Consider the following 22,541-nt stretch of genomic DNA (forward strand, 5'->3'; position numbering starts at 1 on the left):
TCTATTTGCTCTGATTTATGTCAACAAAAAAACAACCTCTCCCTCTCTTTCCTACTCGCTTCCCCGGAACCAAAGCAGTTTGATTATTTTCCAAACTGCCACGTTGCTGTCTGTGTGTGTTTTGGGAAAGGCCTGCATACACAGATGACTCTCTGTCTGAACCTTGAACAGACGTAGTTCACTCTGTTAGCAGTCATTCTGACATAGAGCAAAGATGGGCTGACCCTACACTCTCTAAATCTCTGATAACTCGAGATGACAAAGCAAACTCTTCAATCAAAGCTGTGTCCCGCAGGTCACATCTACTGTGTAAATGTATTCCCAAATGCATCCCCCAGATCTCCAAACCCTTTCTGTTCACACACAAAACCCAGGAGGGGCCGGCCTGTGGGCGGGGAGTATGGTAATACCCTCCAGAGGAAGTGAGCAAAGTGTAGTGGAATGTAGTTGCCATTAGTGGGAGTTGAGCTGAGGTTGAGGCTAACAGCTAGCCTGCTATGTTGAGGGTGAGCCGGAGACGCAGAGCAGAGTGATGAAAACATGCCTCACTTCACTGTGGTACCTGTGAAGGATCAAGCTCAGTCCAACTATGACAGTCTGGAGGGCATTAACTGGGTGGATTACAGGGACACTGGGCAAGACTACCCTGATCATCATGACACTGTCAGCTCTGATGGTGAGTCTCAAAACTTTTTTAAAACTCTTTATCTCATAGCTTGGACGAAACATGAAAAAAAAAAGATACTCATTTGATCATGTTTTCAATTTGATTAGTGTGTCCTTAATTTCAAAGTTTATGAGTAGGACCAGGACAGCATGGGGAAGATTTACTTTGTCTCGAGAGGCTCTGAACAGCTGGTTGTATGGTTACCATGGCAATTGTCCAGCGCCAGACAGCAGTTTTCCTATAGCAGGCGGGTATGTTTTTGACAGCTCACTTGGAGCAAAGTTGTTGCAACATTTCTCTTGACATTTTAGACTATATTCCCTGGCTTTTGGAGTCCTTCCAAAATAAAATCAGGGAACAGATGAGTAACAAAGGGGAAACATTGAAGGGGGTGAGAATCATGGGGGAAAGCACAACGGCGGGTGGGATTGAGTAAAGGGAGGGGTGACAGTAGCACCACAACAAGAAAAGGCCTCAAGTGCTTCCTTGCACAAAAGATGGAGCTCTCTTTGTGCCGGGAAGGGATTTCCTTTCAGAGAGATTGGCTGCTCCACAACACACGGGCAGATTTGTCCCTCCTCGCCTCTCTGCTTCAGCTTGTCTTTCACTGTCACTCATTTGTTTCTCCACTGTATAAGGATGGTGAGGGGGGTGGTGTAGTCCTCAAATGAAAAGAATGGGAGAAGAGGTGCTTGTGGGATTATGAGAGAACAGGGTTGTTGTGTGTGTGGGTTTAGGGAGTGAACCAGATGGGGGAACAGAATTGTTTAATAAAAGACACACATGGGTGTGGTCTTTCAAATGAAGCACACACCCAGAATGCCAGGCTGGGCACCAAAACCATACTGACAGGCCATCCGTTTATATCACATTGCAACCTCGTAGTGAAAATACGTCTTCTTAAAACTTGATAAAATTAGAAGAAAATGTGATGATGACATAGTTTTTAGTGAGTGTAAGTAGGGAATGCATACATATCAATTCACTACAAATTGTGCACCGTGCATAAAGAGCCACAGAGATATGGTGATATAAGATTTCAACCGTAGCAAACAGGAATCTGAGAACATGTTGACCAAGCTGTCTGCTTATTTGTGGAATGCATGGACGTTCCCCTGTACAGACAAATGCCATTCTTTAACAACAGAAATGAATACAAATATACATAAGAAACAGGGCTTCAAATGTGTGGAGAAAAGCAGTGGTTTGGAAGCTGTTTAGCAGAACTTTGTACTTTGACGTAATGATAACAAAGGGGGAAGGAAAAGCAGATGTCCTGAAATAACCCTCCAAATTTTATGGACTTGTTTTAGGGCAAGCCTGGTACTGCCTCCCTCGTCTTCCTGCTGTCATAATTCTTCGTAACTCAACCGAGGAGGGGGACTTCCTGATGACTGAGAACAACAACCATTAAACTTAGTGCATAACTGCAAAAATTACTATACACTTAAAAAGGTTTACATTATGTAAATAATGAAATGGAATAAAGGGAGAAAAGTAAGGTCCCATGAAGTTTGAAACACTTGGTGCAACTGTAAACTCACAGCTTTTTAAATAAGTGGCGTTGACATTTCCATGTCATACAGGATGATAATTGTTTAGTCATATCATCAGATTTATCTTAACGCATTCATTTTAAAACATTTTCAGCATCAAGAGTAACAATGTAAATAATTCACATTTATCCTACTTTTTTATACAAAGTTGTGACAGATTGAAGGAGGAAACATTTGGGTGGGTTACTGTGCTGTGGTAGAAGCACTCAAAAAACAGGTGTGAATACTCAATGATTTCATCATGGGAGTGGGCTGCCTGGAGGTTGTAGGCCTATGTTGTGTGTCTAAACTCCAGTGTGACGTGTGTGTAGCATGGAGGAAGTGACACAGTGCAGAGTCTGTTCCAGCCTGTGAACTTGGCTCTGTTGAGCCCAGCACATTGCTCACACTGTGGTCATTGTGACTGTGTTGCTCTCCTGGGTAAGAGTAACCAGCCTCAAATATAGCACTAACATCTCAGGATGGAAAGTTTGTTGCAGAGTTTGCCTCTCTCTACCTGAGATATAAGAGCATATGTGTTTTTTTTAATTTTTTATCACAACTTGCCCTAGCTTAGGTGGACACAACATTTGCACCAAAGCTTCTCAAAATCATTGTTAAATAGTTTTCTCTTTTTTTTTTTCAAACTGGTTGTTCCTTTTTTCCCTCATCTGTATGTCATTTAAAAAAAAAGAATACTCTCTAATTTGAGAAAAAGTAAACATAACAATATGTATTCCCTTCTAATGTCCTCTGACACCTGAAACATTTCTTACAGAAACATAATCACTTCAGTTGGTTAATATTTGAAAATTTAAAAAAATAAAAATAAAACCCATGTTTTATATTGACAAAGATTATTATGGCCACGTGGTGGCAGCAGACCGAGCTCATAAAGGAAATTTAAGAAGCTTGCACTTATCAAGTATCAAGTAAAGCATCAAATTAAAAAAAAAATAGTTATCAGAGGTTTAGCTCAAATCTGAAGTGCATTTCAGTGCTGCAGTTTTATTAACCTGATACTCTTGGGCTCTCAGTGTTGCTTTCTAGCCACATGATAGCAGCTGTTTGAAGCTTAATTTATGGCAGACAAACTAGCTGATGAACAGAAAAGCAAGCACAAGCTTGTATAGTGATCAAATATGAGGGTCAAAATGTAGCCAAAAACCTGGGTATGAATGAATTCTGAAATTGCTCTTTATCTGCTGGGTGTAAGTATACTGTACACTTGGCAACAATATACATGAACAATACACAGGAGTGATAGATAGATAGATAGATAGATAGATAGATAGATACTTTATTGATCCCGAGGGAAATTCAAGTAGTCCATGTACTGAAAGTATGTTGTGTTTGTTTGGCCAAAATAAAATAAATTCCTGATAAACATGAGTGGATCATTTGGAGAATGCTGCCATGTGTTCCCTCTCTAATGCAGGAGAACAGGGGGTCATCCCATCAGGCTCTCTGGTATGCTACACAGATGGCTCAGAACAGATAAACACACTGAACTGGAGCACAGAATGTGGAGCTGATGACAGAGTTGGAACTAATACAGGCACATACGCAATCATGCAAACATATATGCATGAACCCTTATCAAAGTTGAAGTCTGTGGTATACATTTAAAGGTACTTTGATGAGTTAGTTTGTAACACATAACTTCCTTCAAAGTATTCTCTATTTCCAATCCAATCATCTCCCATCTTTGTTCCATCTGCTTTCACACCTAAGTGATAATAGAACTACAGAGCAGATCAGATGGTTATTTTCCCAATGTAAAAGCTTTCCCCTCCCTGATGCTTTCTAACTAACTGATTATGAAGTGTGTCGGTGCTGTGCTGTGCTGTGTATTGTTCTTCACGCTGCCTTTTTTTCCCGGTGTGACTTTGAAACCTCCACGCGAGTGTGCTTTTTATGACATGAACACGCAGCACATGATATGTACAGTACATATACAAGGCAGTCTACCGTGTGATGGCAGGTAGAGTATAAGATCCTAGCTGTAACATTTATACTAGGCAAACATTTGTGAGAAGAGCAACTTCATTGAGCACTTCACCCAGTTGGCAGTCATATTCAGCTGATGTATCTTCTCAAGGGTCTGTATGATGTCCCTCTTCCCGCCCACATTGAGGCCCTGAGGCGATAAGGCTAAGTTGTCATTCTTTTCTCGTCATTAGCACACATCAAAGCTAACTTGTTTTGCTGCAGGACTCAGCAGGTTAGCATTCCTCTGTTCTCTTCAGATTAAACACAATTACAGAAGATTTGGCCTGTTACACCGGAACATTACAAGCTATGGAGGAAAAAGAAAATACATTGAGATGAAAGAAACTGTATATAAATCCAAAACCAGTTTGTGACAATGAAAATAAAATTTAATGTATACCCAGGAATATAAACTTAAAATGGTAACACTTAACAATAACCATAAAGGGTAAAACGATGAATTAAACTTTACTTAATAGTTATTTACTGTTAACAAACAATGAAATCATAGTTCATGTTTTTTAATGATTTTTTTTGTTTTTATGATTTGTAACGCTATAATATTAACAGTTTATTGATACACACATTTTCATTTTATACACTTTATAGTGTTTGTTAATGATTAACAAAGAATTAGTTCTTGGTTTAAAAAACATCTATAAACATTACAGATACACATGGATCAGATATTTGTTAATGGTTTATAATGTTTTATGAAGTATTTATTAACGTTATTTGGATGGTTATTGTAAGGTTGGAATTGAAGATTATAATCCCTTACTAATGCTTTATAAAGCATCTATAAACATGTTTTAGTTAGCTAAATAATACTTCACTAATGATTAATAAATGGTTTATAAACCGTCTCCATTTATTATCTGGATGGTTATTTTAAAGTTGGAACAGATGTTTATAATACTGTGTAAATGTATGTATAAATACTGTGTAGAGCATCCATAAAGTTGGATGATCATTTTAAAGTCGAATTGATGTTTAGAAAACTTTAACAATTGCTTTATACATGGTATATAAACATTATGAGGATGACTAAAGTTATAACCGGTGTCAATTCTACTTTGTCAATGGATCATTGCTTTGTAAAACAAAGCAAACAAATGTGTGAGTAACTGGTAAGTTGCACCTGATGTTCCAAATAGTTTTAGCGATATATACATTTTTTGTGCACCCCATTAAATGTTATGTAGATGACAGAGAAATGATTTTTTTGTACACCAATAATAGTATTAAAAACACTTAATTTGTATATTTTACAAGCCTTTAAGTTAATTGTTGACCAGCAACATTGCAGTCAGCTTGGGATACGAGAAAGATGGGATAAAAAAAAGTCAAGAAAACAAATCAGTAATAAACTCTTTATTACAAGATAACCATTTCAAAGAAATATACTTGGAAAAAAGACGAATACTTTGGTTCCCTCTTGGTGTATATGAGCTTACCCAGCGCTTTATTTTTATCAATTCTGGCCTTGACTTCTGCATCATTTTGAATGATGTCTTCATATTTGCTGACAAAGTCAGCTATCTTTTCTCTGTTGCTGTATGCTGCCAGTAGTTCCTTGAATCTTTCTGGGGAAGCTATGGCAAACTCAGGGATTGCTGCTTTAGACCTCACGGTCAACTCTGTCACACCACCTTGTGCACATGCTGCCCCCACCTTCATACCACTGTTGTATGCCCTTGTCTTGATGATTTCTGTGGGACTGCAGGCTGCAAAAATAAGAGAACATTTATTACATTAAGATGAACTGAATGATCAATTCATTTAACAACTTATATTGTACATTTCCCACTGAGAAGAAGCATGGTCGATGCATGGTCGGCCTGTGATAAGAAAAAACACTTTTAACCCTGAAGAGATTTGATTTGAAAAACTAAACATTAACTCAAATGATGGCACACTTTATAATTCGCCATATCCAATATACTTCTACAGCTGTGAATTTTTTTTAATTAAGAGTGTGCTAAAGATAGCAACGTATGAGCCAACCTTACAACTGCAGTGCAGAAAAACTATTTCAAACAAGATCCAACAGCTTTTTGAAACTAAGAAGGTAAGAAGTAAAATTGCATGCATTGCATTCATTCATCCACCATAATCTCCATTAATTAATTAGAAAGCCCTGAGTTAATTAGTTAATTTTTTAAATCAAGTCCCACCCCTAGTTAACATAAAGGGATCACTCAATCACATCCAAGTGTGTTCAAGACAGGTGACATGGAAAAAATCGTAACTAGTAACCATTAGTAAAGTATTATTTAGCTATCTAAAACATGTTTATAGATGCTTTATAAAGCATTAGTAAGGGATTATAATCTTCCGTTCCAACTTTACAATAACCATCCAAATAACGTTAATAGATACTTCATAAAACATTTATAAACCATTAACAAATATCTTGTCCATGTGTATCTGTAATGTTTATAGATGTTTTTTAAACCATCATCAAGGTTTTCTAATCCTCATTAACAAACACTTCACAAAGTGTATAAAATGTTATAATGTGTGCATCAATAAACTTAATATTATAGCAATACAAATCATTAAAAAAACATTAACTATCATTTCATTGTTTGTTAACAGTAAATAACTATTAACTAATAGACGATGGTGATTATAAAGTGTTACAGTTTATAATCTGATTTACCAGTTCATTTTTCCTGATCAACATGACAGAACATGTTCAACTACTTTGTAGTCCTATACACATGGAATAGCTATACTGTACCCACAAAAATCAAAATGATTTAACATGTAAACAATGAGTGACTGAGATTATCCGCCTGATTAAATTGGCAAAACTGTCAATCCCTGCACTGGAATTGTGTGACATGATGTGTATAGAATGCAAGTACATTATGACACAACTGGGCTTTAAAAAAACAACTTGCCGATGAGAAATGTGATGAGGTTTAATAGAGATTAACTAATCTCTATTAGTTTTATGAAAATAATATTGTTAAATTAGGTGCAGTTGGTAAGTGCTATGGCCTCATAGCGAGAGGGTTCCTGGTTCAAATCCCTAACTGAACAAGGCCTTTCTGTGTGAAGTTAGCATGTTCTTCCTTTGCATGTTTGTGCTCCCTCTAGGTACTCACACATTCAGAAAATATGCTAATTATGTGAATTGGTGACCGAGTGGTCTGGCCTGGTTCGTCTTGGTATGGCGGGCATTTTGCTGCGTTTCCATAGACTAATCCCGGGAAAGATTCCCAAATAACCGATCTATACCGTCCCACTTTTTGGGGACGGTCACACTTCCGTTGGGGTGCTAAGAATGTCGAGCCGACCCAAAAAGGTGGAGCTAAACACTGCAGTCCGTTGATTGGTTGAAAGAATCGTCAGTTCCTGTGTTACGTCGGCAAACAAAACTCTGCCGTGTTTAAACCATTGACTGTAATACAGCAACCTCTAGCGGACGTATAAATAACCTCGATCCGGTGAATGTGTGTTCGTCATCGAATGACGTTTGACCCCTAACCCTAACCTAAGTCCAAGTTAGCTAACTTTTTCCCAAAAGAATAGTTAATTACCACTTACCTTGGTAAGCGCATCAAGCAGTGTGACGGGTGACGATTTACTGGCATTTCTCTGTTCTCTGGTAGGGGGCGCTAATTTAGGAAACGCTCCTATGGGTCGTATTACATGACAGACGACCTCTACGGTTGTACAGGTTAGAGGACTTGTTGTAGGTTTGCATTTTCATGATGGGTGTTCATTTACATTTTTTTCAATGAGGGCAGAGTATATTTTTTAAGGCCTTTTAAAAGTCAAAAGTGCAATGTTCCAGCCGACTGAGGCATTGTTACAAACTTTCAAAAGCATGCAGTGTGTACTGTATATAAGCAGATAGAAAAATAGATACACATACTTCATTTTCGTTTATCAGTTAAACAAGTACTCGTTTAATGCACAAAAAACATTTTATTCAAACATATTTTACGTAAAACATACTGGCCAGCTTGCTGCACAAAGTGCACAGTTGTGCAGGGTGGGCTAATCTGCCTGACTTGTGCCTTTCAGTGTTAAGTCCTAAATGTTATTAAAGAGGAAGTTTAGTAAAGAGGCTTTTTCAAAACCCTAGGATGCTAATAGAAACCAAAATTGTATTCCATTTCTAATAAGCTTTAAAGAGCAAACACTCAGGGTAGTTTCTGTTTGAAAATATGCATTGACGATGATTGTATTTCACCCACGTAGCCTGTAAATTGCCCGTAAAATAAACATTTTGCTGGAGCCAGTGTCTGGAAATCCTTTGGCCTACAAAAGAACAAGTATAATATTGATTTTTAGCCAAACGCACTTTGCACTCTGAAAATGAAAAAAAATCTTGGCAGTGTGTTTTGTCTTGGAATTGATTCTTCAGACATTCAGACACTCCTGACTCACAGTTTGGGGCAACAATTTAAAGGCGATAACCAAAGAAGTAGCACCGATGCAGTTTCCAAAATGCTTGTCTCCACATAGTTATTCAGTGAAAAGTCATGTATGCTCAAATTCTTCACCTTGAGTCATCTTTTTGTAAATGTTTGGGCTTCACAGCACCAACAGCCTTTGATCTTCTTGGTTGTGGGTGGTGTTAAGCGTGTGCCAGGTGACATGCCGGTACACGCTCCCATAAATCCTAGGTGCTGTTCAGTGCACACAGCATGACTCCTGTGCACCTTCACATAACAGGCCAGTTAATCTTTAATCTTTTTAATAAGACATTTTACGCAAGTTATTAACAAGAGACCCCACTGCCTCACATCAAAGTTAAAGTGACTTTTAGCTTGCTGGCCAGAGTTTGAAGTTTTAAGGTTTAGCATTAGGCTAGATATTAATTTGCATGGTGCAAATAAAGTGCTAGATATCCCTTCAGGTAAATCAGTGTCTTCATCTAACCTGCATTAGTTTGCCTTCTCTATTTCTTCAAAGACTCTGTCATTTGATTACACATCATTGACAGCAAGAGGACACTAGAGGACAGTGTTGGCATCATTTTTGCTCTTTTCCCAAACATGAGTTCCATCCAGCTGAGAAGAGTAGACGTCAAGGTTGGAAAGGCATACCAACAGGAATTCGGTATTATGCTTCTACCTTTGCATGTTTTACGCCTTGTTATAATTCAGAAATATAACTCCCCGCCCATACATCAAAGAGATCAGAGCTTATTGGATTGCTCATTTTTGATTATTTACAAAATCAAAACACAAAGTAATGTCCGTAATCTCTTAAAAATAATATAAGGGTCATATCTAAGTAGGATGATAGGCATGTCTTACATGTATCTAGATTTATCCACTGTAAACATCATTATCAACAACATTACACATGCAGATCTTTTAATACTGCACTTCTTTCAGACACCTTTAATCCATCCAAAGGACCTTCTACCTATTCCAGCAGACGTGTGTCTGTGAATGTATATGCTTGTGACTGAGTTACAAGTACTGTGTACCCTCCACGCCCCACCTCTCATCCCCCTCACCATGCTTCGTGTGTTAGATCAGGCCCCTGAATGAGTTTTCACCCTGGGTGACCATGGGTGTCCCGGATAGTAATCGACTATTCCCCAAGCTAAAGCACAGAGTACACTGCTGCAGACTGCACACACAGCGTACAACTATGCTCACCCACAGTGAATCTAGCAGCAGTGGGACACAGAACACAGGTGAGTGAATACCAGCATGGAGGCTTAACAGAAACACTTGCAACAAAGCGGCGATATTTTGAATATACTAGAGTTTTTTTTATTGTTTCATCCCACTTTAACAGTCTTTGAGCTGCAGGGTCACTTTCTGATTTGAGATGCTGCTGATGAAGTTTACATGCTCTAATAACCCAAGGTTGGGTAATTTTGGGGTAATGAGGTGTGTTCTTGCCTGAGAGTATGAATTGGTGTGTGATAATTTTGCGGTGCTATTTTGTGTGCTGTAATTGCTCCAGGCACTGTGCTCATCTCTGCGTGATTCTTTTCTTCAAAAGCAGAAGTTAATGAGAGTAAAATCTTGTTAAGTGCCTGCATATTACATGGACTCTTGTTTGTTTGTCTCTGCTGCCTTTGGCCTTTCACTGCACCTTCACTGCATGAACTGTGTCTCCTAAACGTACTCATAAGACATATACATGATTTAAAAAACAGATAAAAGCTGGCTGCATTCTGGTGAAAATAGATAAACTGGAATTCCTATTAAAGATTAAATAATGTGCTGTTTGCTTTGTGTGGTTACTCAAGTTAAAGGCATTAGCAGTTGGCTATATTAATTATATTTGACATTTTATTGTATACTGCTACATTGATTCACTATAAGAGTCAGAAATGTATGATGTAAACTTATAAAATAAGTTCTTTGGTAATGATTCTAGATAAAACTACAGATAAAAGCCACTAAAAAAGTAACTAGCATGACAATGTTTTAGATTTCAACCAGTTCTGTTTTCCATCATTGACCATTATGCCTTATTGACAATGTGCGTGTAACATGTTTGACCCTTTGAAATAAATGTTTGTCCATACCACTTTAACTTAATGCAAACCTTGCGTAATAAACCTCTTACATCAAACTGTAACTTTATTTCAATATATGATTCAGATGAAAACAAGCATTGCTTTGACATGAATGATTTTTGCAGGTCTTAAAGGGTTATAAAAGGTATCTCAGTGACATCAGTGAAACCATACTCTTACCTGGTCAGAGACTAGACAGGGCCAAGAGCAACAGATAAAAACCTGCACATTATTTGTTCTCGTGTAATTAATGCTCTTAATCTTCTTTAATCCTTGACTGCACTTTTAAGCAGCACAACAGCACTTTATTTATGTTGCTACCATTCCAGTAAAACTTTTAACATACTGTGACATTTTTTATTTTTCATTTTTGTGTTCCATCAGGTTGTGATGCCCTGTCCTATGTCTTTTTATCTGTTGTGTTTTTTTGCTGTAAATCAAATTTGCATTCTAGGAACAGTAGCCTAAAGGTCTGAACTGAAATGAACTAAACTAAACTGTATGCGTTAGCACAGAGCCTCTACTCCTATACATCTGTAAGAAAATTATTAACCTGATATATTGCCAAGAAATGAAATGTCTATTGGTGAAGTAAAACTGTTTATTAATATTTTTAAATTAACCTTCATTTTGTTTCCTACTCTCTCAGGACATGGGAACCATAAAGAGGACAGTCCATTTCTCAACAGTGCTGATGCTGCTAGCAAGAAGAATGACTTCTACGACCGGAACCTGGCTCTGTTTGAGGTCCATAGTTTTTGCTTTACATTACTTCTGTCAGCAAATAGACTTAATCCTAACTTATTCATTTAACCTCATCCCTGCTCTCTTCCTTTAGGAAGAACTGGACATCAGGCCGAAGGTTTCCTCTTTGCTCAGCCGCCTGGTCAGCTACACCAACATCACACAGGGTGCCAAGGAGCATGAGGAGGAGGAAAGTGCTCAGGCCTCTCGTAGAAAGACACCCAAGGTCAGGACTGGAGGAGCTACTGTGCCTTACTGTTTCTATCATGAGCACAGAATGTCTTTTGAGATTAAGAAACATTATCCTCCACCACTGGCTAAAGTTCTAGTTTAGTATTAAGACTTGCTGACTGATTGTCTCTGCTTTTGAATGCCCTGCCATCCTACTGTGGCTGTGTAAAACCTGCACACAGGGAAAGGGCTGATAACATGATTGGATGACCTTTAAAAAGTACATCAGTCAATACTAATGATCAATTCACTTGTTTCCTGAAATGTCATGGTCAATATCCCCCCCTCCTATCCCTATCTCTCTTTTCCCCCCTCTCCTTCTCTCCCTCTCTCCCTCTTTCTCCCCACCAGTCTCCCAACATGGGCACTTTGATGGGAGTCTACTTGCCGTGTTTGCAGAACATTTTTGGTGTCATTCTTTTCCTGCGACTGACCTGGATTGTCGGGATGGCTGGCATCATGCAGTCTCTGCTCATTGTCCTCATGTGCTGCTCATGTGTTAGTATGCATACAAACTCACATTGTGTACTCTCCAATAAAACACTTTCTCTGTGATGCTGTGTTCCTTCCACCTTGTAGATTTTTATTGCAAAACAAGCTTATGAAATCCATGTGGTTGCATGAGCAGCTACAGTTGTTTAAGACAAAATAACACTTTTTGGGGGTTCTGTTTCCTGTCTTTGCATTGCTTGGCCAACAATGTATTCTCCATTGCGAGGAATATGCTCCCTTAGAAAGCTATACTGTACATTATTTAATTTCAGTTATGTAACAGCAACAAGTTGCCATCTTTATGTGTGTCCTGTTTTCTTCTTTCCTTTACAGACAATGCTCACAGCCATATCAATGAGTGCTATTGCTACCAATGGTGTTGTTCCAGGTAATACTTCACTTTCACTATATTTAATTAGCCCATATAGACATATTAAGACACATTATCCAACAAACATCTTTCTTCGTAGTATTTTTGGAACATAATTGTACAACTGGGAAATTAAGCATTTGTTCTAATAGTTGGACTTTGGTTACTTTTTCCAATACAAACTGTTGTATTACCATAACATATTTTTCCACTTGGTGGTAGTACAGATTTACTGTTGAGTCCACAGCATTTAGCAGACCTTCAAGTGTCGGCATGTGTAACTTTACTGTTGCAGCTGGAGGGGCATACTTCATGATCTCCCGCTCTCTTGGCCCCGAGTTTGGAGGAGCAGTGGGACTGTGTTTCTACTTGGGCACCACCTTTGCTTCTGCCATGTACATACTGGGGGCAATCGAAATATTCTTGGTCAGTGCTATTGCTAAAATGTGATCATCTATCCCTCATTTAAAAACCTCCTGAACATACTTCTGTAGTAAAATATGCATTTGTGTGTGTAGCAACTGTCCTGTTGTTGTTTTTCCCCCTACCCAGAAATATCTGGTTCCCCAGGCAGCCATCTTTCATGCCACAGACCCCCCTGGGAGCGACAGTGCCATGCTGAACAATATGCGAGTCTACGGCTCCATCTGCCTCAGTTTGATGGCTGTGGTGGTTTTTGTAGGAGTGAAATATGTCAACAAGCTGGCCTCTCTTTTCCTGGCCTGTGTCATTATCTCAATTGTCTCCATCTATGCTGGAGCAATAAAATCCATGACTCACCCACCCGAATTCCCGTAAGTCTGCATTGGAGGGTTACGAAAACAGACATATTCTAATAGTCTTACCGGGGGGGTAAGACTATTAGTTCTTTGTCTTTTTGCTTTTTGTCATTATATGTTGTGTCTGCCACCTTTAAAACATGTACAGTAAGTCGTTTGATATTAATTTTTGAAGGCAAGAACAATCTTGTGTGGGAAAATATTTCTGGCTTAACTCTACTGTAGCTTAAGATGACAAAGAAGATACATAATGATGATGATGTGGAGGCTGTTCCAAATGTTAGAAAATGACACTGTATTTTTTTCTTCTGCGTATGTTATTGCTTTAGGATCTGCATGCTAGGAAACAGGACATTGGCGAGAGATCGATTTGATGTGTGTGCTAAGACTGTGCTCAAAGGAAACATCACAGTGCCCAGTCAGCTGTGGGAAAAGTTCTGTCTGCCTGGGAACATGAGTAGCGCTCAGTGTGACGACTACTTCATCCAGAACAATGTGACAGAAATACAGGGCATCCCTGGATTGAGCAGCGGGATTATCAGAGGTAAATTCACCTGAGATTTAAGTAAAATGTATTGGATTTTGTTATAGGTAAAACCTCTCAGTGTTCCACATTAATATATAATTTTAAAAACATTATGTTTATACTTAGACTATAGTTGTAAACCCTTATTACATATTAGTCCATTTAAGGTCAATTTGTTTATTTTAGCATGATATTCAAAGATTATTTAGACCTTTTCCAGAAGAAAATGTATTTTGTGATTATGTTTTTATTTATTAATGATATTGTCTCAGTAATGGTTTGTAATGTATGTTCTCTGTTGTTAGAAAACATGTGGGGGGCTTACATGCAGAAAGGTGACATCTTAGAGAAAGCTACTCTTCAGTCAGTAGATGCTCACAGTGCTGCGGAGAACTTTGGCATGTATGTGTCAGCTGACATCGCTACATCCTTCACACTACTGGTGGGAATCTTCTTCCCATCTGCCACAGGTATTATAATGTCATTAACCTATACATATGGGCATTATGGTGCAAATACATGATTTTCATTCAGTAATTGTTATTATTTTGACAGCAAATTCAAGTATTCAACTAGTTGATCACATGTAACATGATAAACACAGATTGTAACAGAAGCTAACTGAATGTTTGTAAAATTAGTCACAGTGAAATTTCTTTTTATATGCAACATTAGAGGGGCCTTTAAACCTCCTAATTCAGCCAGTAGGGGGCATAGTCACACTGTTTTCATGTTCTTGGATCTGACCTGCTGTCTGTACCGTGTGTTCTTATAGGTATCATGGCCGGCTCTAACAGATCTGGGGATCTCCGTGATGCTCAGAAGTCTATCCCTGTTGGGACTATCTTGGCTATTACTACTACTTCCCTTGTTTGTATCCTTACTTAAGACACACACACACACACACACACACACACACACACACACACACACACACACACACAATGTTGCCTCTTTATGCAGAATAGGAAATCAGATCTAATATACGTTGCCTTAGGCTCCTTGACCTCTTGTTCAGATTTCAGCTCTGTGGTGCTCTTTGGGTCTTGTATTGAAGGAGTAGTCCTTAGGGACAAGTATGTTCTTTTGTGTAAATGCAAAGTATTCATAATATCTTTTTTTAACATTTGTAGGCAAGTAAAATACAACTATTGCAAAAAAAAAAAAGATGACTTGAGTGTGTATCTGCAGGTTTGGGGACGCTGTTAGAAAAAACTTGGTGGTGGGAACGCTCTCCTGGCCATCTCCGTGGGTCATTGTCATTGGATCCTTCTTCTCTACAGTTGGGGCAGGTCTGCAGTCTCTAACAGGGGCTCCACGTCTTCTCCAAGCCATTGCCAAGGACAACATCATTCCTTTCCTTAGGGTAGGTCAGCACACAGTGTTTATTGTATATTATTTTGTCACATCACAGCTTTTGTACAACAAATTTCACCAAGGCAGAAATGACAGAAATGACCATGTGTTATGCTGTGATGGAAATATTTGCATTTAGCTATATTTGGGGACCAACAATCCCATTTGAATATGTCAAAGTACCAAACAGTAAGTGATTTGCATATTGTTGTGTAAAGGTATTGAATTTCTTTTTTTTGTTGCAGGTGTTTGGTCATGGAAAGACAAACGGAGAGCCAACCTGGGCACTACTACTGACAGGTCTTATAGCTGAACTTGGCATTCTTATTGCCTCTCTGGATATGGTGGCTCCCATCCTTTCCATGTAAGCTTATATCCAAGCTAACCTGCCAAAAGATATAACCGCAAACAACCCATATATGAACTTCTCTCAGACATATCATAGATATCTTAGTTCCATTTTACAACACTGCGGATAATATGAGTTAATTTAATTTATGTGTTTATTTTGATTCGACAGGTTCTTCTTGATGTGTTATCTTTTTGTGAACTTAGCCTGTGCAGTTCAGACTCTTCTACGCACACCCAACTGGAGGCCAAGGTTTAAATATTATCACTGGTGAGTACAGGTGTATTCCCACTGTGCTTATTTATATCACATATGACTGGATAAGGTGCATGCCATATTTGACTTAGACCAGCTTGGCTGTCTTATGCACTCAAACCACCACTTGTAAGATGTGTGCTACATATGTGTATATGAAAAACATTGCATGCAATGCATGACAAAAACGATGAATAAAGTTCCTGTGAATCTCTTTATGTCACACCTGCAGGGCTCTGTCCTTCCTCGGCATGAGTATGTGTCTGGCTTTAATGTTCATCTCCTCCTGGTACTATGCGATCATAGCCATGGGCATTGCTGGGATGATCTACAAGTACATTGAGTACCAGGGGTATGTCGTCTACACATTAGTTTTTCTGTGAAAAGATCAGTACATTCTTGGGGGGAGGATGGTTGCATCACTGTCTAATTGTTGCATGTCTGTTGAGAATTCCTTTGGACAGCTGGTTTATTAAACTGTCTCTCAGCTATGTTTTTCTATTGTCTCTTCCGTTGCAAACAACAACAGAGCTGAGAAGGAGTGGGGAGACGGCATAAGAGGACTGTCCCTAAGCGCTGCTCGATATGCCTTACTGAGGCTAGAGATCGGACCACCCCACACCAAGAACTGGAGGTGCAGCTACACTTTTAAGATGACTATGCATATTCTATTACAACTTTGTAGAGTTAAATCAAATTGTACCCGATGATGAAAATATTTTTTCAAATCTGTTTCCAGATTATGAGAGAAATGTAAAAATATAATTGGTGCTTCTTTAAACACCCCACATTTTCACAGAATAAACACAAACGCTTAGTTTAGTTGATGTTTCCACCTTAAATATGTGTTCACTTTCATCTTTAAAATGTCACAAAGCACATGTCAAAAGCTGCAGGTTTTATCCAAAGTCCTGTATCATGCATCTTAAAAACATTGTTTGGCATCCTGTTGGACAAACACAATACTCTACCTTTTATATATAACTAGCTACCTCTATAAAATTAACCTTAACACTTTGAATAATGCTTCTGAACAAAAGAAATGCTATAAGTTCTTCTTTATATCACACACACACACACACACACACACACACACACACACACACACACACACACACACACAATAATGATGTATCTACGCAAATCCCTTTTAGGAAGATGTGACATGTTTCATTTGAAGCTTGGTTGTTTTGCATTTCCTGACAGTTTCTGGTTCATCTCTTTTGCTATGTGATAAGCCACCACAGATACACTGAACTTCCTTTTTTGCAGCTCATGCAAAATTCTGTTAAATGAACTTTCAGGTGGAAAATTTAGCCTGTCAATAAGATGTATACAAGGTAGCTTGGAGAGAAGCATGCTTTATGATTATAATTCAATATGTTTTAAGGACCTGGTTTACAGTTAAATGTTCCAATGTTATATACGCATTGGTTTTATTCAATGTATAAGTAACTATACTGCTTCATCCAGTGAACTTTTCCATCTGATATAGTCACAGTCTTTTAACAGGTGTGCACAGATTTAATCCAGTCCTTTGTCTGTCATTGATTATCTTTGTACACTACAGACCTCAGCTGTTGGTGCTGTTGAAGCTGGATGAGGACCTCCATGTAAAATACCCTCGCCTGCTTACCTTTGCTTCGCAGCTGAAGGCAGGAAAGGGTTTGACCATCGTGGGCTCCGTCCTGCAGGGCAACTTCCTGGATAGTTACGGTGAAATGCAGGCAGCTGAACAGGTAAATACTAGAAAGGGTGTGGGGACACTGTACATGCTCTATACTATTCTCCTTTGTGCTGTACTGCTGACAGTGATAGAACTTATTGTTACAACTAGTCTCCTTTGTGATTTGCAAAGCACAGTGAAAGGAAAGTATGCTTCAATATCAGTCATTCAAAGTCATTCATTACAAGCTCAGTGCTTGTATAAATCTATATCTATAATCTATATACTATAGATATACAGATGTCTGTCTGTCTGTCTGTCTGTCTGTCTGTCTGTCTGTCTGTCTGTCTGATTTCTTCCTAATATGGCAGATTTAATTTCTAATTTCCCTTTTTTTATGCCAGGCCATTAAGAATATGATGGAGATTGAGAGGGTCAAGGGTTTCTGCCAGGTTGTGGTGGCAGCTAAGGTGCGGGAGGGTGTTGTCCATCTGATCCAGTCCTGTGGTCTTGGGGGAATGCAGCACAACACTGTTGTGATGGGCTGGCCGTATGGCTGGAGACAGAGTGAAGACCCCCGAGCCTGGAAGACTTTCATCAGTAAGAATCACACTGGACTCTTAAAAGCACCATTAAGCACTTGCAGTACATTTAAATTGATCTGTAGAGAATGCCAGGTGTGGCTAAATAAATGTATTTGGTATAGTATATGTTCATGCCACCTTGTGATCCTCTTTACTCAGACACCGTCCGCTGTACCACAGCTGCCCAGCTCGCGCTGATGGTTCCTAAAAATGTTTCCTTCTACCCAAGCAACCATGAACGCTTCACAGATGGCAACATTGATGTGTGGTGGATCGTCCATGATGGGGGAATGCTAATGTTGCTGCCTTTCCTGCTCAAACAGCACAAAGTGGGATGAGTTTTATTCTCTTAAACTACTTAATCTTCAATACTGAAGATTTACCCTTGCTATGTTTGATACCGGGTGACACAAATCGTTGAAGGCTGTTTTACAGTGTTTTCACACTCGGTCTACCAGAATTCCGCACCTACTAGAACTACCATAGCAGTCATTTTGAACCATTTATGAACCAATAATAAACAATTAATAAACCATTAATAAACCATTAATAAACCATTAATAAACCATTTATAGACCATTTATAAAACATTAATAAAACATTTACAAAACCATTAATAAACCATTAATAAACCATTTATAGACATTTATAAACCATTAATAAACCATTTATAGACCATTTATAAGCCATTAATAAACCATCAATAAACTATTAATAAACCATTTATAAACCATTAATAAACCATTTATAGACCATTAATAAACTATTATTAAACCATTAATAAACGATTAATAAACATTTATAAACCATTAATAAACCATTAATAAACTATTCAACCATTTATAGACATTTATAAACCATTAATAAACCATTTATAAACCATTAATAAACTATTAATAAACATTTGTAAACCATTCATAAACAATTTATAAACTGTTATTAAACTATCAATAAACTATTAATAAACCATTTATAAACCATTAATAAACTCTAAAGAATTTTTAAACCATTAATAAACCATTAACACTCAGTCAGTTATTTTGACTGCTTAAACATAATGTGTATATAATTTGGATTATCAATAAAAATATATAGATATAGCAAATGACACCCCCAGTAAAAAGAATGCAGTCAATTTGACTGCTAATGGTAGTTCGAGGTAGTTTTACTCATATCTGAATTTGTGTTTTGAAATTTTAATGATAAAAAAATGTTAGAATGAAATATACACACATTTAGGAAAAGTCAGGGTCCTATCGGTACATAGGTTTTTTAAAACAAAGTCATGACGTTTCAAATTTTTATAACAGTCAAAATTACTGCCTTGGTAGTTTGAGTGTTAAAGTGTTGAACACATATTTAAGTTAGTGTAAAACAAGTCAAATGAAAAAAGAGGACAAGGAAAAGAGGACAATCAAAACAAATCAACCACGCGATTATTCCTATTCGAATGACATCATTTAGTAATTTTCTTGTGTTTTTTGTAAGATACTTTCTCTAAGTATTGTTTATTACACTTTATGTTACACAAGTGATGATGGTATATTTGCATTTCAGGTTTGGAGAAAATGCAAGATGCGCATCTTCACTGTAGCCCAGATGGATGATAATAGCATCCAGATGAAGAAAGATCTGGCCACCTTTCTTTACCAGCTGAGAATAGAGGCTGAGGTGGAGGTGGTGGAGATGGTGAGAACCACTTTAACACATACCAAACCAAGCAACATTAAAGACTACAAGTTCTGACTAGATGCTGAAACAAGGAAAAACTGAAAGTGTAACCAAATTGCTTCTTAAAAAAGCACATTGCTTGCCTTGAGCCAAATTACAAAAATGTTTCATTTGGGTGAAACAATTTTTTTTTCCCCCTTCATTGTACTTTAGCACAACAGTGACATTTCAGCATACACCTATGAGAGAACATTAATGATGGAGCAGAGGTCCCAGATGTTGAGGCAGATGAGGCTTTCCAGTGCAGAAAGGCAAAGAGAAGTATGTCTGTGTATGGTTATAATTTTGAAATGTAATAAATTAAATACAATATTAAACCCATGTATGATAAAACAATTAAATAAAGAAACTGCATATGTTTTGGTGTTCAACTTTAACAATTATTTGTCTAAAGTTGTCCAATTGTGTTAGTAGTTGTTTACACCCAAAGCTTTATAATAATGCCCTGGCCCTTACAGGCACAGTTAGTAAAGGACAGACACTCTTTGGTGCGGATGGGAAGTCTCTACTCAGACGAGGAGGAGGAAGTGGTGGAGGCTCCTCCAGAGAAGGTACAGATGACATGGACGAGAGAGAAGTGCGAGGCAGAGAGGAGGAACAGGAACAATGCACCCGAGAACTTCAGAGAACTGATGAGCCTCAAACCGTGAGTCAAGTCTTAAAGCTTTTTTCTCAACTTCTATATTTTTGGGGGGTTTACTGAAGTGCAAGCTTATCTGAAATAATTAATAATAAATAATTATTATCTGAGCAAATTTTTTTTTTGCCATTTTGTGTCTCCATTTCTTGCTTCACACCAGGGATCAGTCCAATGTGCGGCGGATGCACACAGCTGTGAAGCTGAACGAGGTAATAGTCAACAGGTCCCATGATGCTCGATTAGTGCTGCTCAACATGCCAGGACCACCTCGAAATGCTGATGGGGACGAAAACTGTATCCTTTCCAAATAGGATTGTACAAGAGGGGCTGTGGATCATGCACTAAGTGAGAAAAAAAACTGTGTTTAGGCTGTTCTCCTGTTTTTGTTTTACTCCTTTAACTTCTACCTCAGACATGGAATTTCTGGAGGTGTTGACTGAAGGTCTGGAAAGAGTGCTGCTGGTGAGAGGAGGAGGTCGGGAGGTTATTACTATTTACTCATGACCTGTTATTAGCTGCTTAGCTGCTACTCGGAGGATGTGCATCATCAGAATACATTCCAGCCCTACACAGGAGGCAGCACCTCAACTCTGCTTTCAGATGGTTCTGGGTGGAGGCATCAATGTAATGCTTTTATTGTCAAGTTTGGACTTTTGAGTTCAAAATATGTTTATTCTATTGTGGAATTATGAAAAACATTGGTGTACATATCCAGCTATCAGACCACAGCTCAGCAAAAAGTTGTTACTTTTGTCCTTTTGAAATCAAGGCCACAGTGTCAAACTTTGGAGTGTATTATTTATAAGGTCACAGATTTTTATAGGTGCCATATTTTTTTTCTTCTATCAGCTCTTGGATTTCTATTTATTTATTTATTTTCTCACGTTTCCCCACTGAGGCAAAAATAGTGTTACAAAAGAAGAAGCGTGTAACACTGATTGAGACTGACTTTCAGAAGTACAAAGTTATTGATTTTTTATTTACATTCTCAGCCTGTTGTCAGCTGTGAAAGCCAAACTGCTGATAGCATGACAGGCTAACAAGCACAACATTGAACAGGAGAGTTTTTAAAGTTATTATTTATGATTTTTTGACTGATTTTTGCATTCCTGGCAGGAAAAAAGTAAGTGAATGAATGCTGATACACTGTTTTTTGCAAACCAAAAAAATCTCATCCGTACAGAAATGGCTATAATTTAGATCCTTGCAATGCATTTTGGATTTTCTGCAAAAGCAATACAATGAATGCACATTTTTATCACCGTTCTACAGGAACTTTATAGTTGGTGTCCACTGTTTTCACCCTAAATGCAAGTTATTTCACTCAGCATAACTCCCCCGAGTGTGTGTGGTCCTACTGTAAACAGATACACCCGTTGCACTTCTGTAATGCTATAGACAAACAAACGTTACGACAGGTGTTTCAAAACAAATTCAATTATCCTGATCTTATCAACAGGAGTTTTGTTTCTTTTGCTCTTTTTTTTTCTGATAAGCTAAGTGTTATCAGTGTTTCAGCCTAGCACAGTGTTGAGAATTTCAGTGTAAACTTATCAATCGGCTTGGCAGCAGTGTTTTGTATGTTATTGGATAACTCCATAACATTGGTCAAATATTAAATACCAGAAGGCCTACTTATCACACTTTTCAAAAAAAATCTTCCCTTGACATATTTTTTCAGAACAGCAAAGATTTGAGCGGATTTTTGTACTTTGTAACATTTTGTAAATCAAAACTGTGGAACGGTACAGTCTTTCAAAGAAAATTTCATGTTAGCTGTATTTTCATTTTTGAAAATGATATTAAATCAATTTGATTAGGAAAATGATGCATATTATTTCGATATTAATGTTGAAGTGAGCTTACCTAAGTAAATGTGCCAATATAAAGATAAGAAAAAACAAAGGGAGTATTTTTGGACAAAGTGAAGTTTAAGTAACACTAAAATGAACATGATGTTTTGTAAAATGTATAATATCTTATCTTGCAGTAAGATAAAATAAAACATCTGCTGATAAATGGCTTCCTGTGCATTTTTTAAGCTCTGACCAGAAATTGAAACACTGAATGGAAATACTGTAGTTTGTTATCTCCATTATGATAATGACTTTCACAC

The 22,541-nt window shown here is 37.9% G+C and overlaps 1 protein-coding gene across 1 annotated transcript; it reads left to right on the forward strand.

Moving 5' to 3' along the window:
- The first annotated feature begins 453 nt into the window (after positions 1 to 453).
- On the forward strand, positions 454 to 22,444 carry slc12a4 (solute carrier family 12 member 4). Its single transcript, XM_079340039.1, has 24 exons — positions 454 to 676; positions 11,352 to 11,449; positions 11,541 to 11,672; positions 12,029 to 12,175; positions 12,503 to 12,557; positions 12,835 to 12,965; positions 13,092 to 13,333; positions 13,648 to 13,862; positions 14,150 to 14,314; positions 14,620 to 14,718; positions 14,863 to 14,920; positions 15,036 to 15,210; positions 15,446 to 15,564; positions 15,721 to 15,819; positions 16,037 to 16,156; positions 16,334 to 16,438; positions 17,375 to 17,543; positions 17,875 to 18,070; positions 18,214 to 18,383; positions 19,612 to 19,743; positions 19,939 to 20,046; positions 20,244 to 20,431; positions 20,586 to 20,719; positions 20,838 to 22,444. The coding sequence occupies exons 1-24, from the start codon at positions 541 to 543 to the stop codon at positions 20,927 to 20,929; spliced, it is 3,285 nt and encodes a 1,094-aa protein (XP_079196165.1). The 5' UTR covers positions 454 to 540; the 3' UTR covers positions 20,930 to 22,444.
- Positions 22,445 to 22,541: the final 97 nt, after the last annotated feature.

Source organism: Symphodus melops (genome assembly GCF_947650265.1).
Source record: "Symphodus melops genome assembly, chromosome: 3".
Taxonomy (NCBI): Eukaryota; Metazoa; Chordata; class Actinopteri; order Labriformes; family Labridae; genus Symphodus; species Symphodus melops.

Excerpts from the sequence above, each read along its gene's own strand:
- slc12a4 (XM_079340039.1), top strand. The coding sequence starts at position 541 with ATGCCTCACTTCACTGTGGTACCTGTGAAGGATCAAGCTCAGTCCAAC. Across the intron at positions 15,211-15,445 it reads ACATCATTCCTTTCCTTAGG|GTGTTTGGTCATGGAAAGAC; the intron begins GTAGGTCAGCAC and ends TTTTTGTTGCAG. Across the intron at positions 20,432-20,585 it reads GAACTGATGAGCCTCAAACC|GGATCAGTCCAATGTGCGGC; the intron begins GTGAGTCAAGTC and ends GCTTCACACCAG.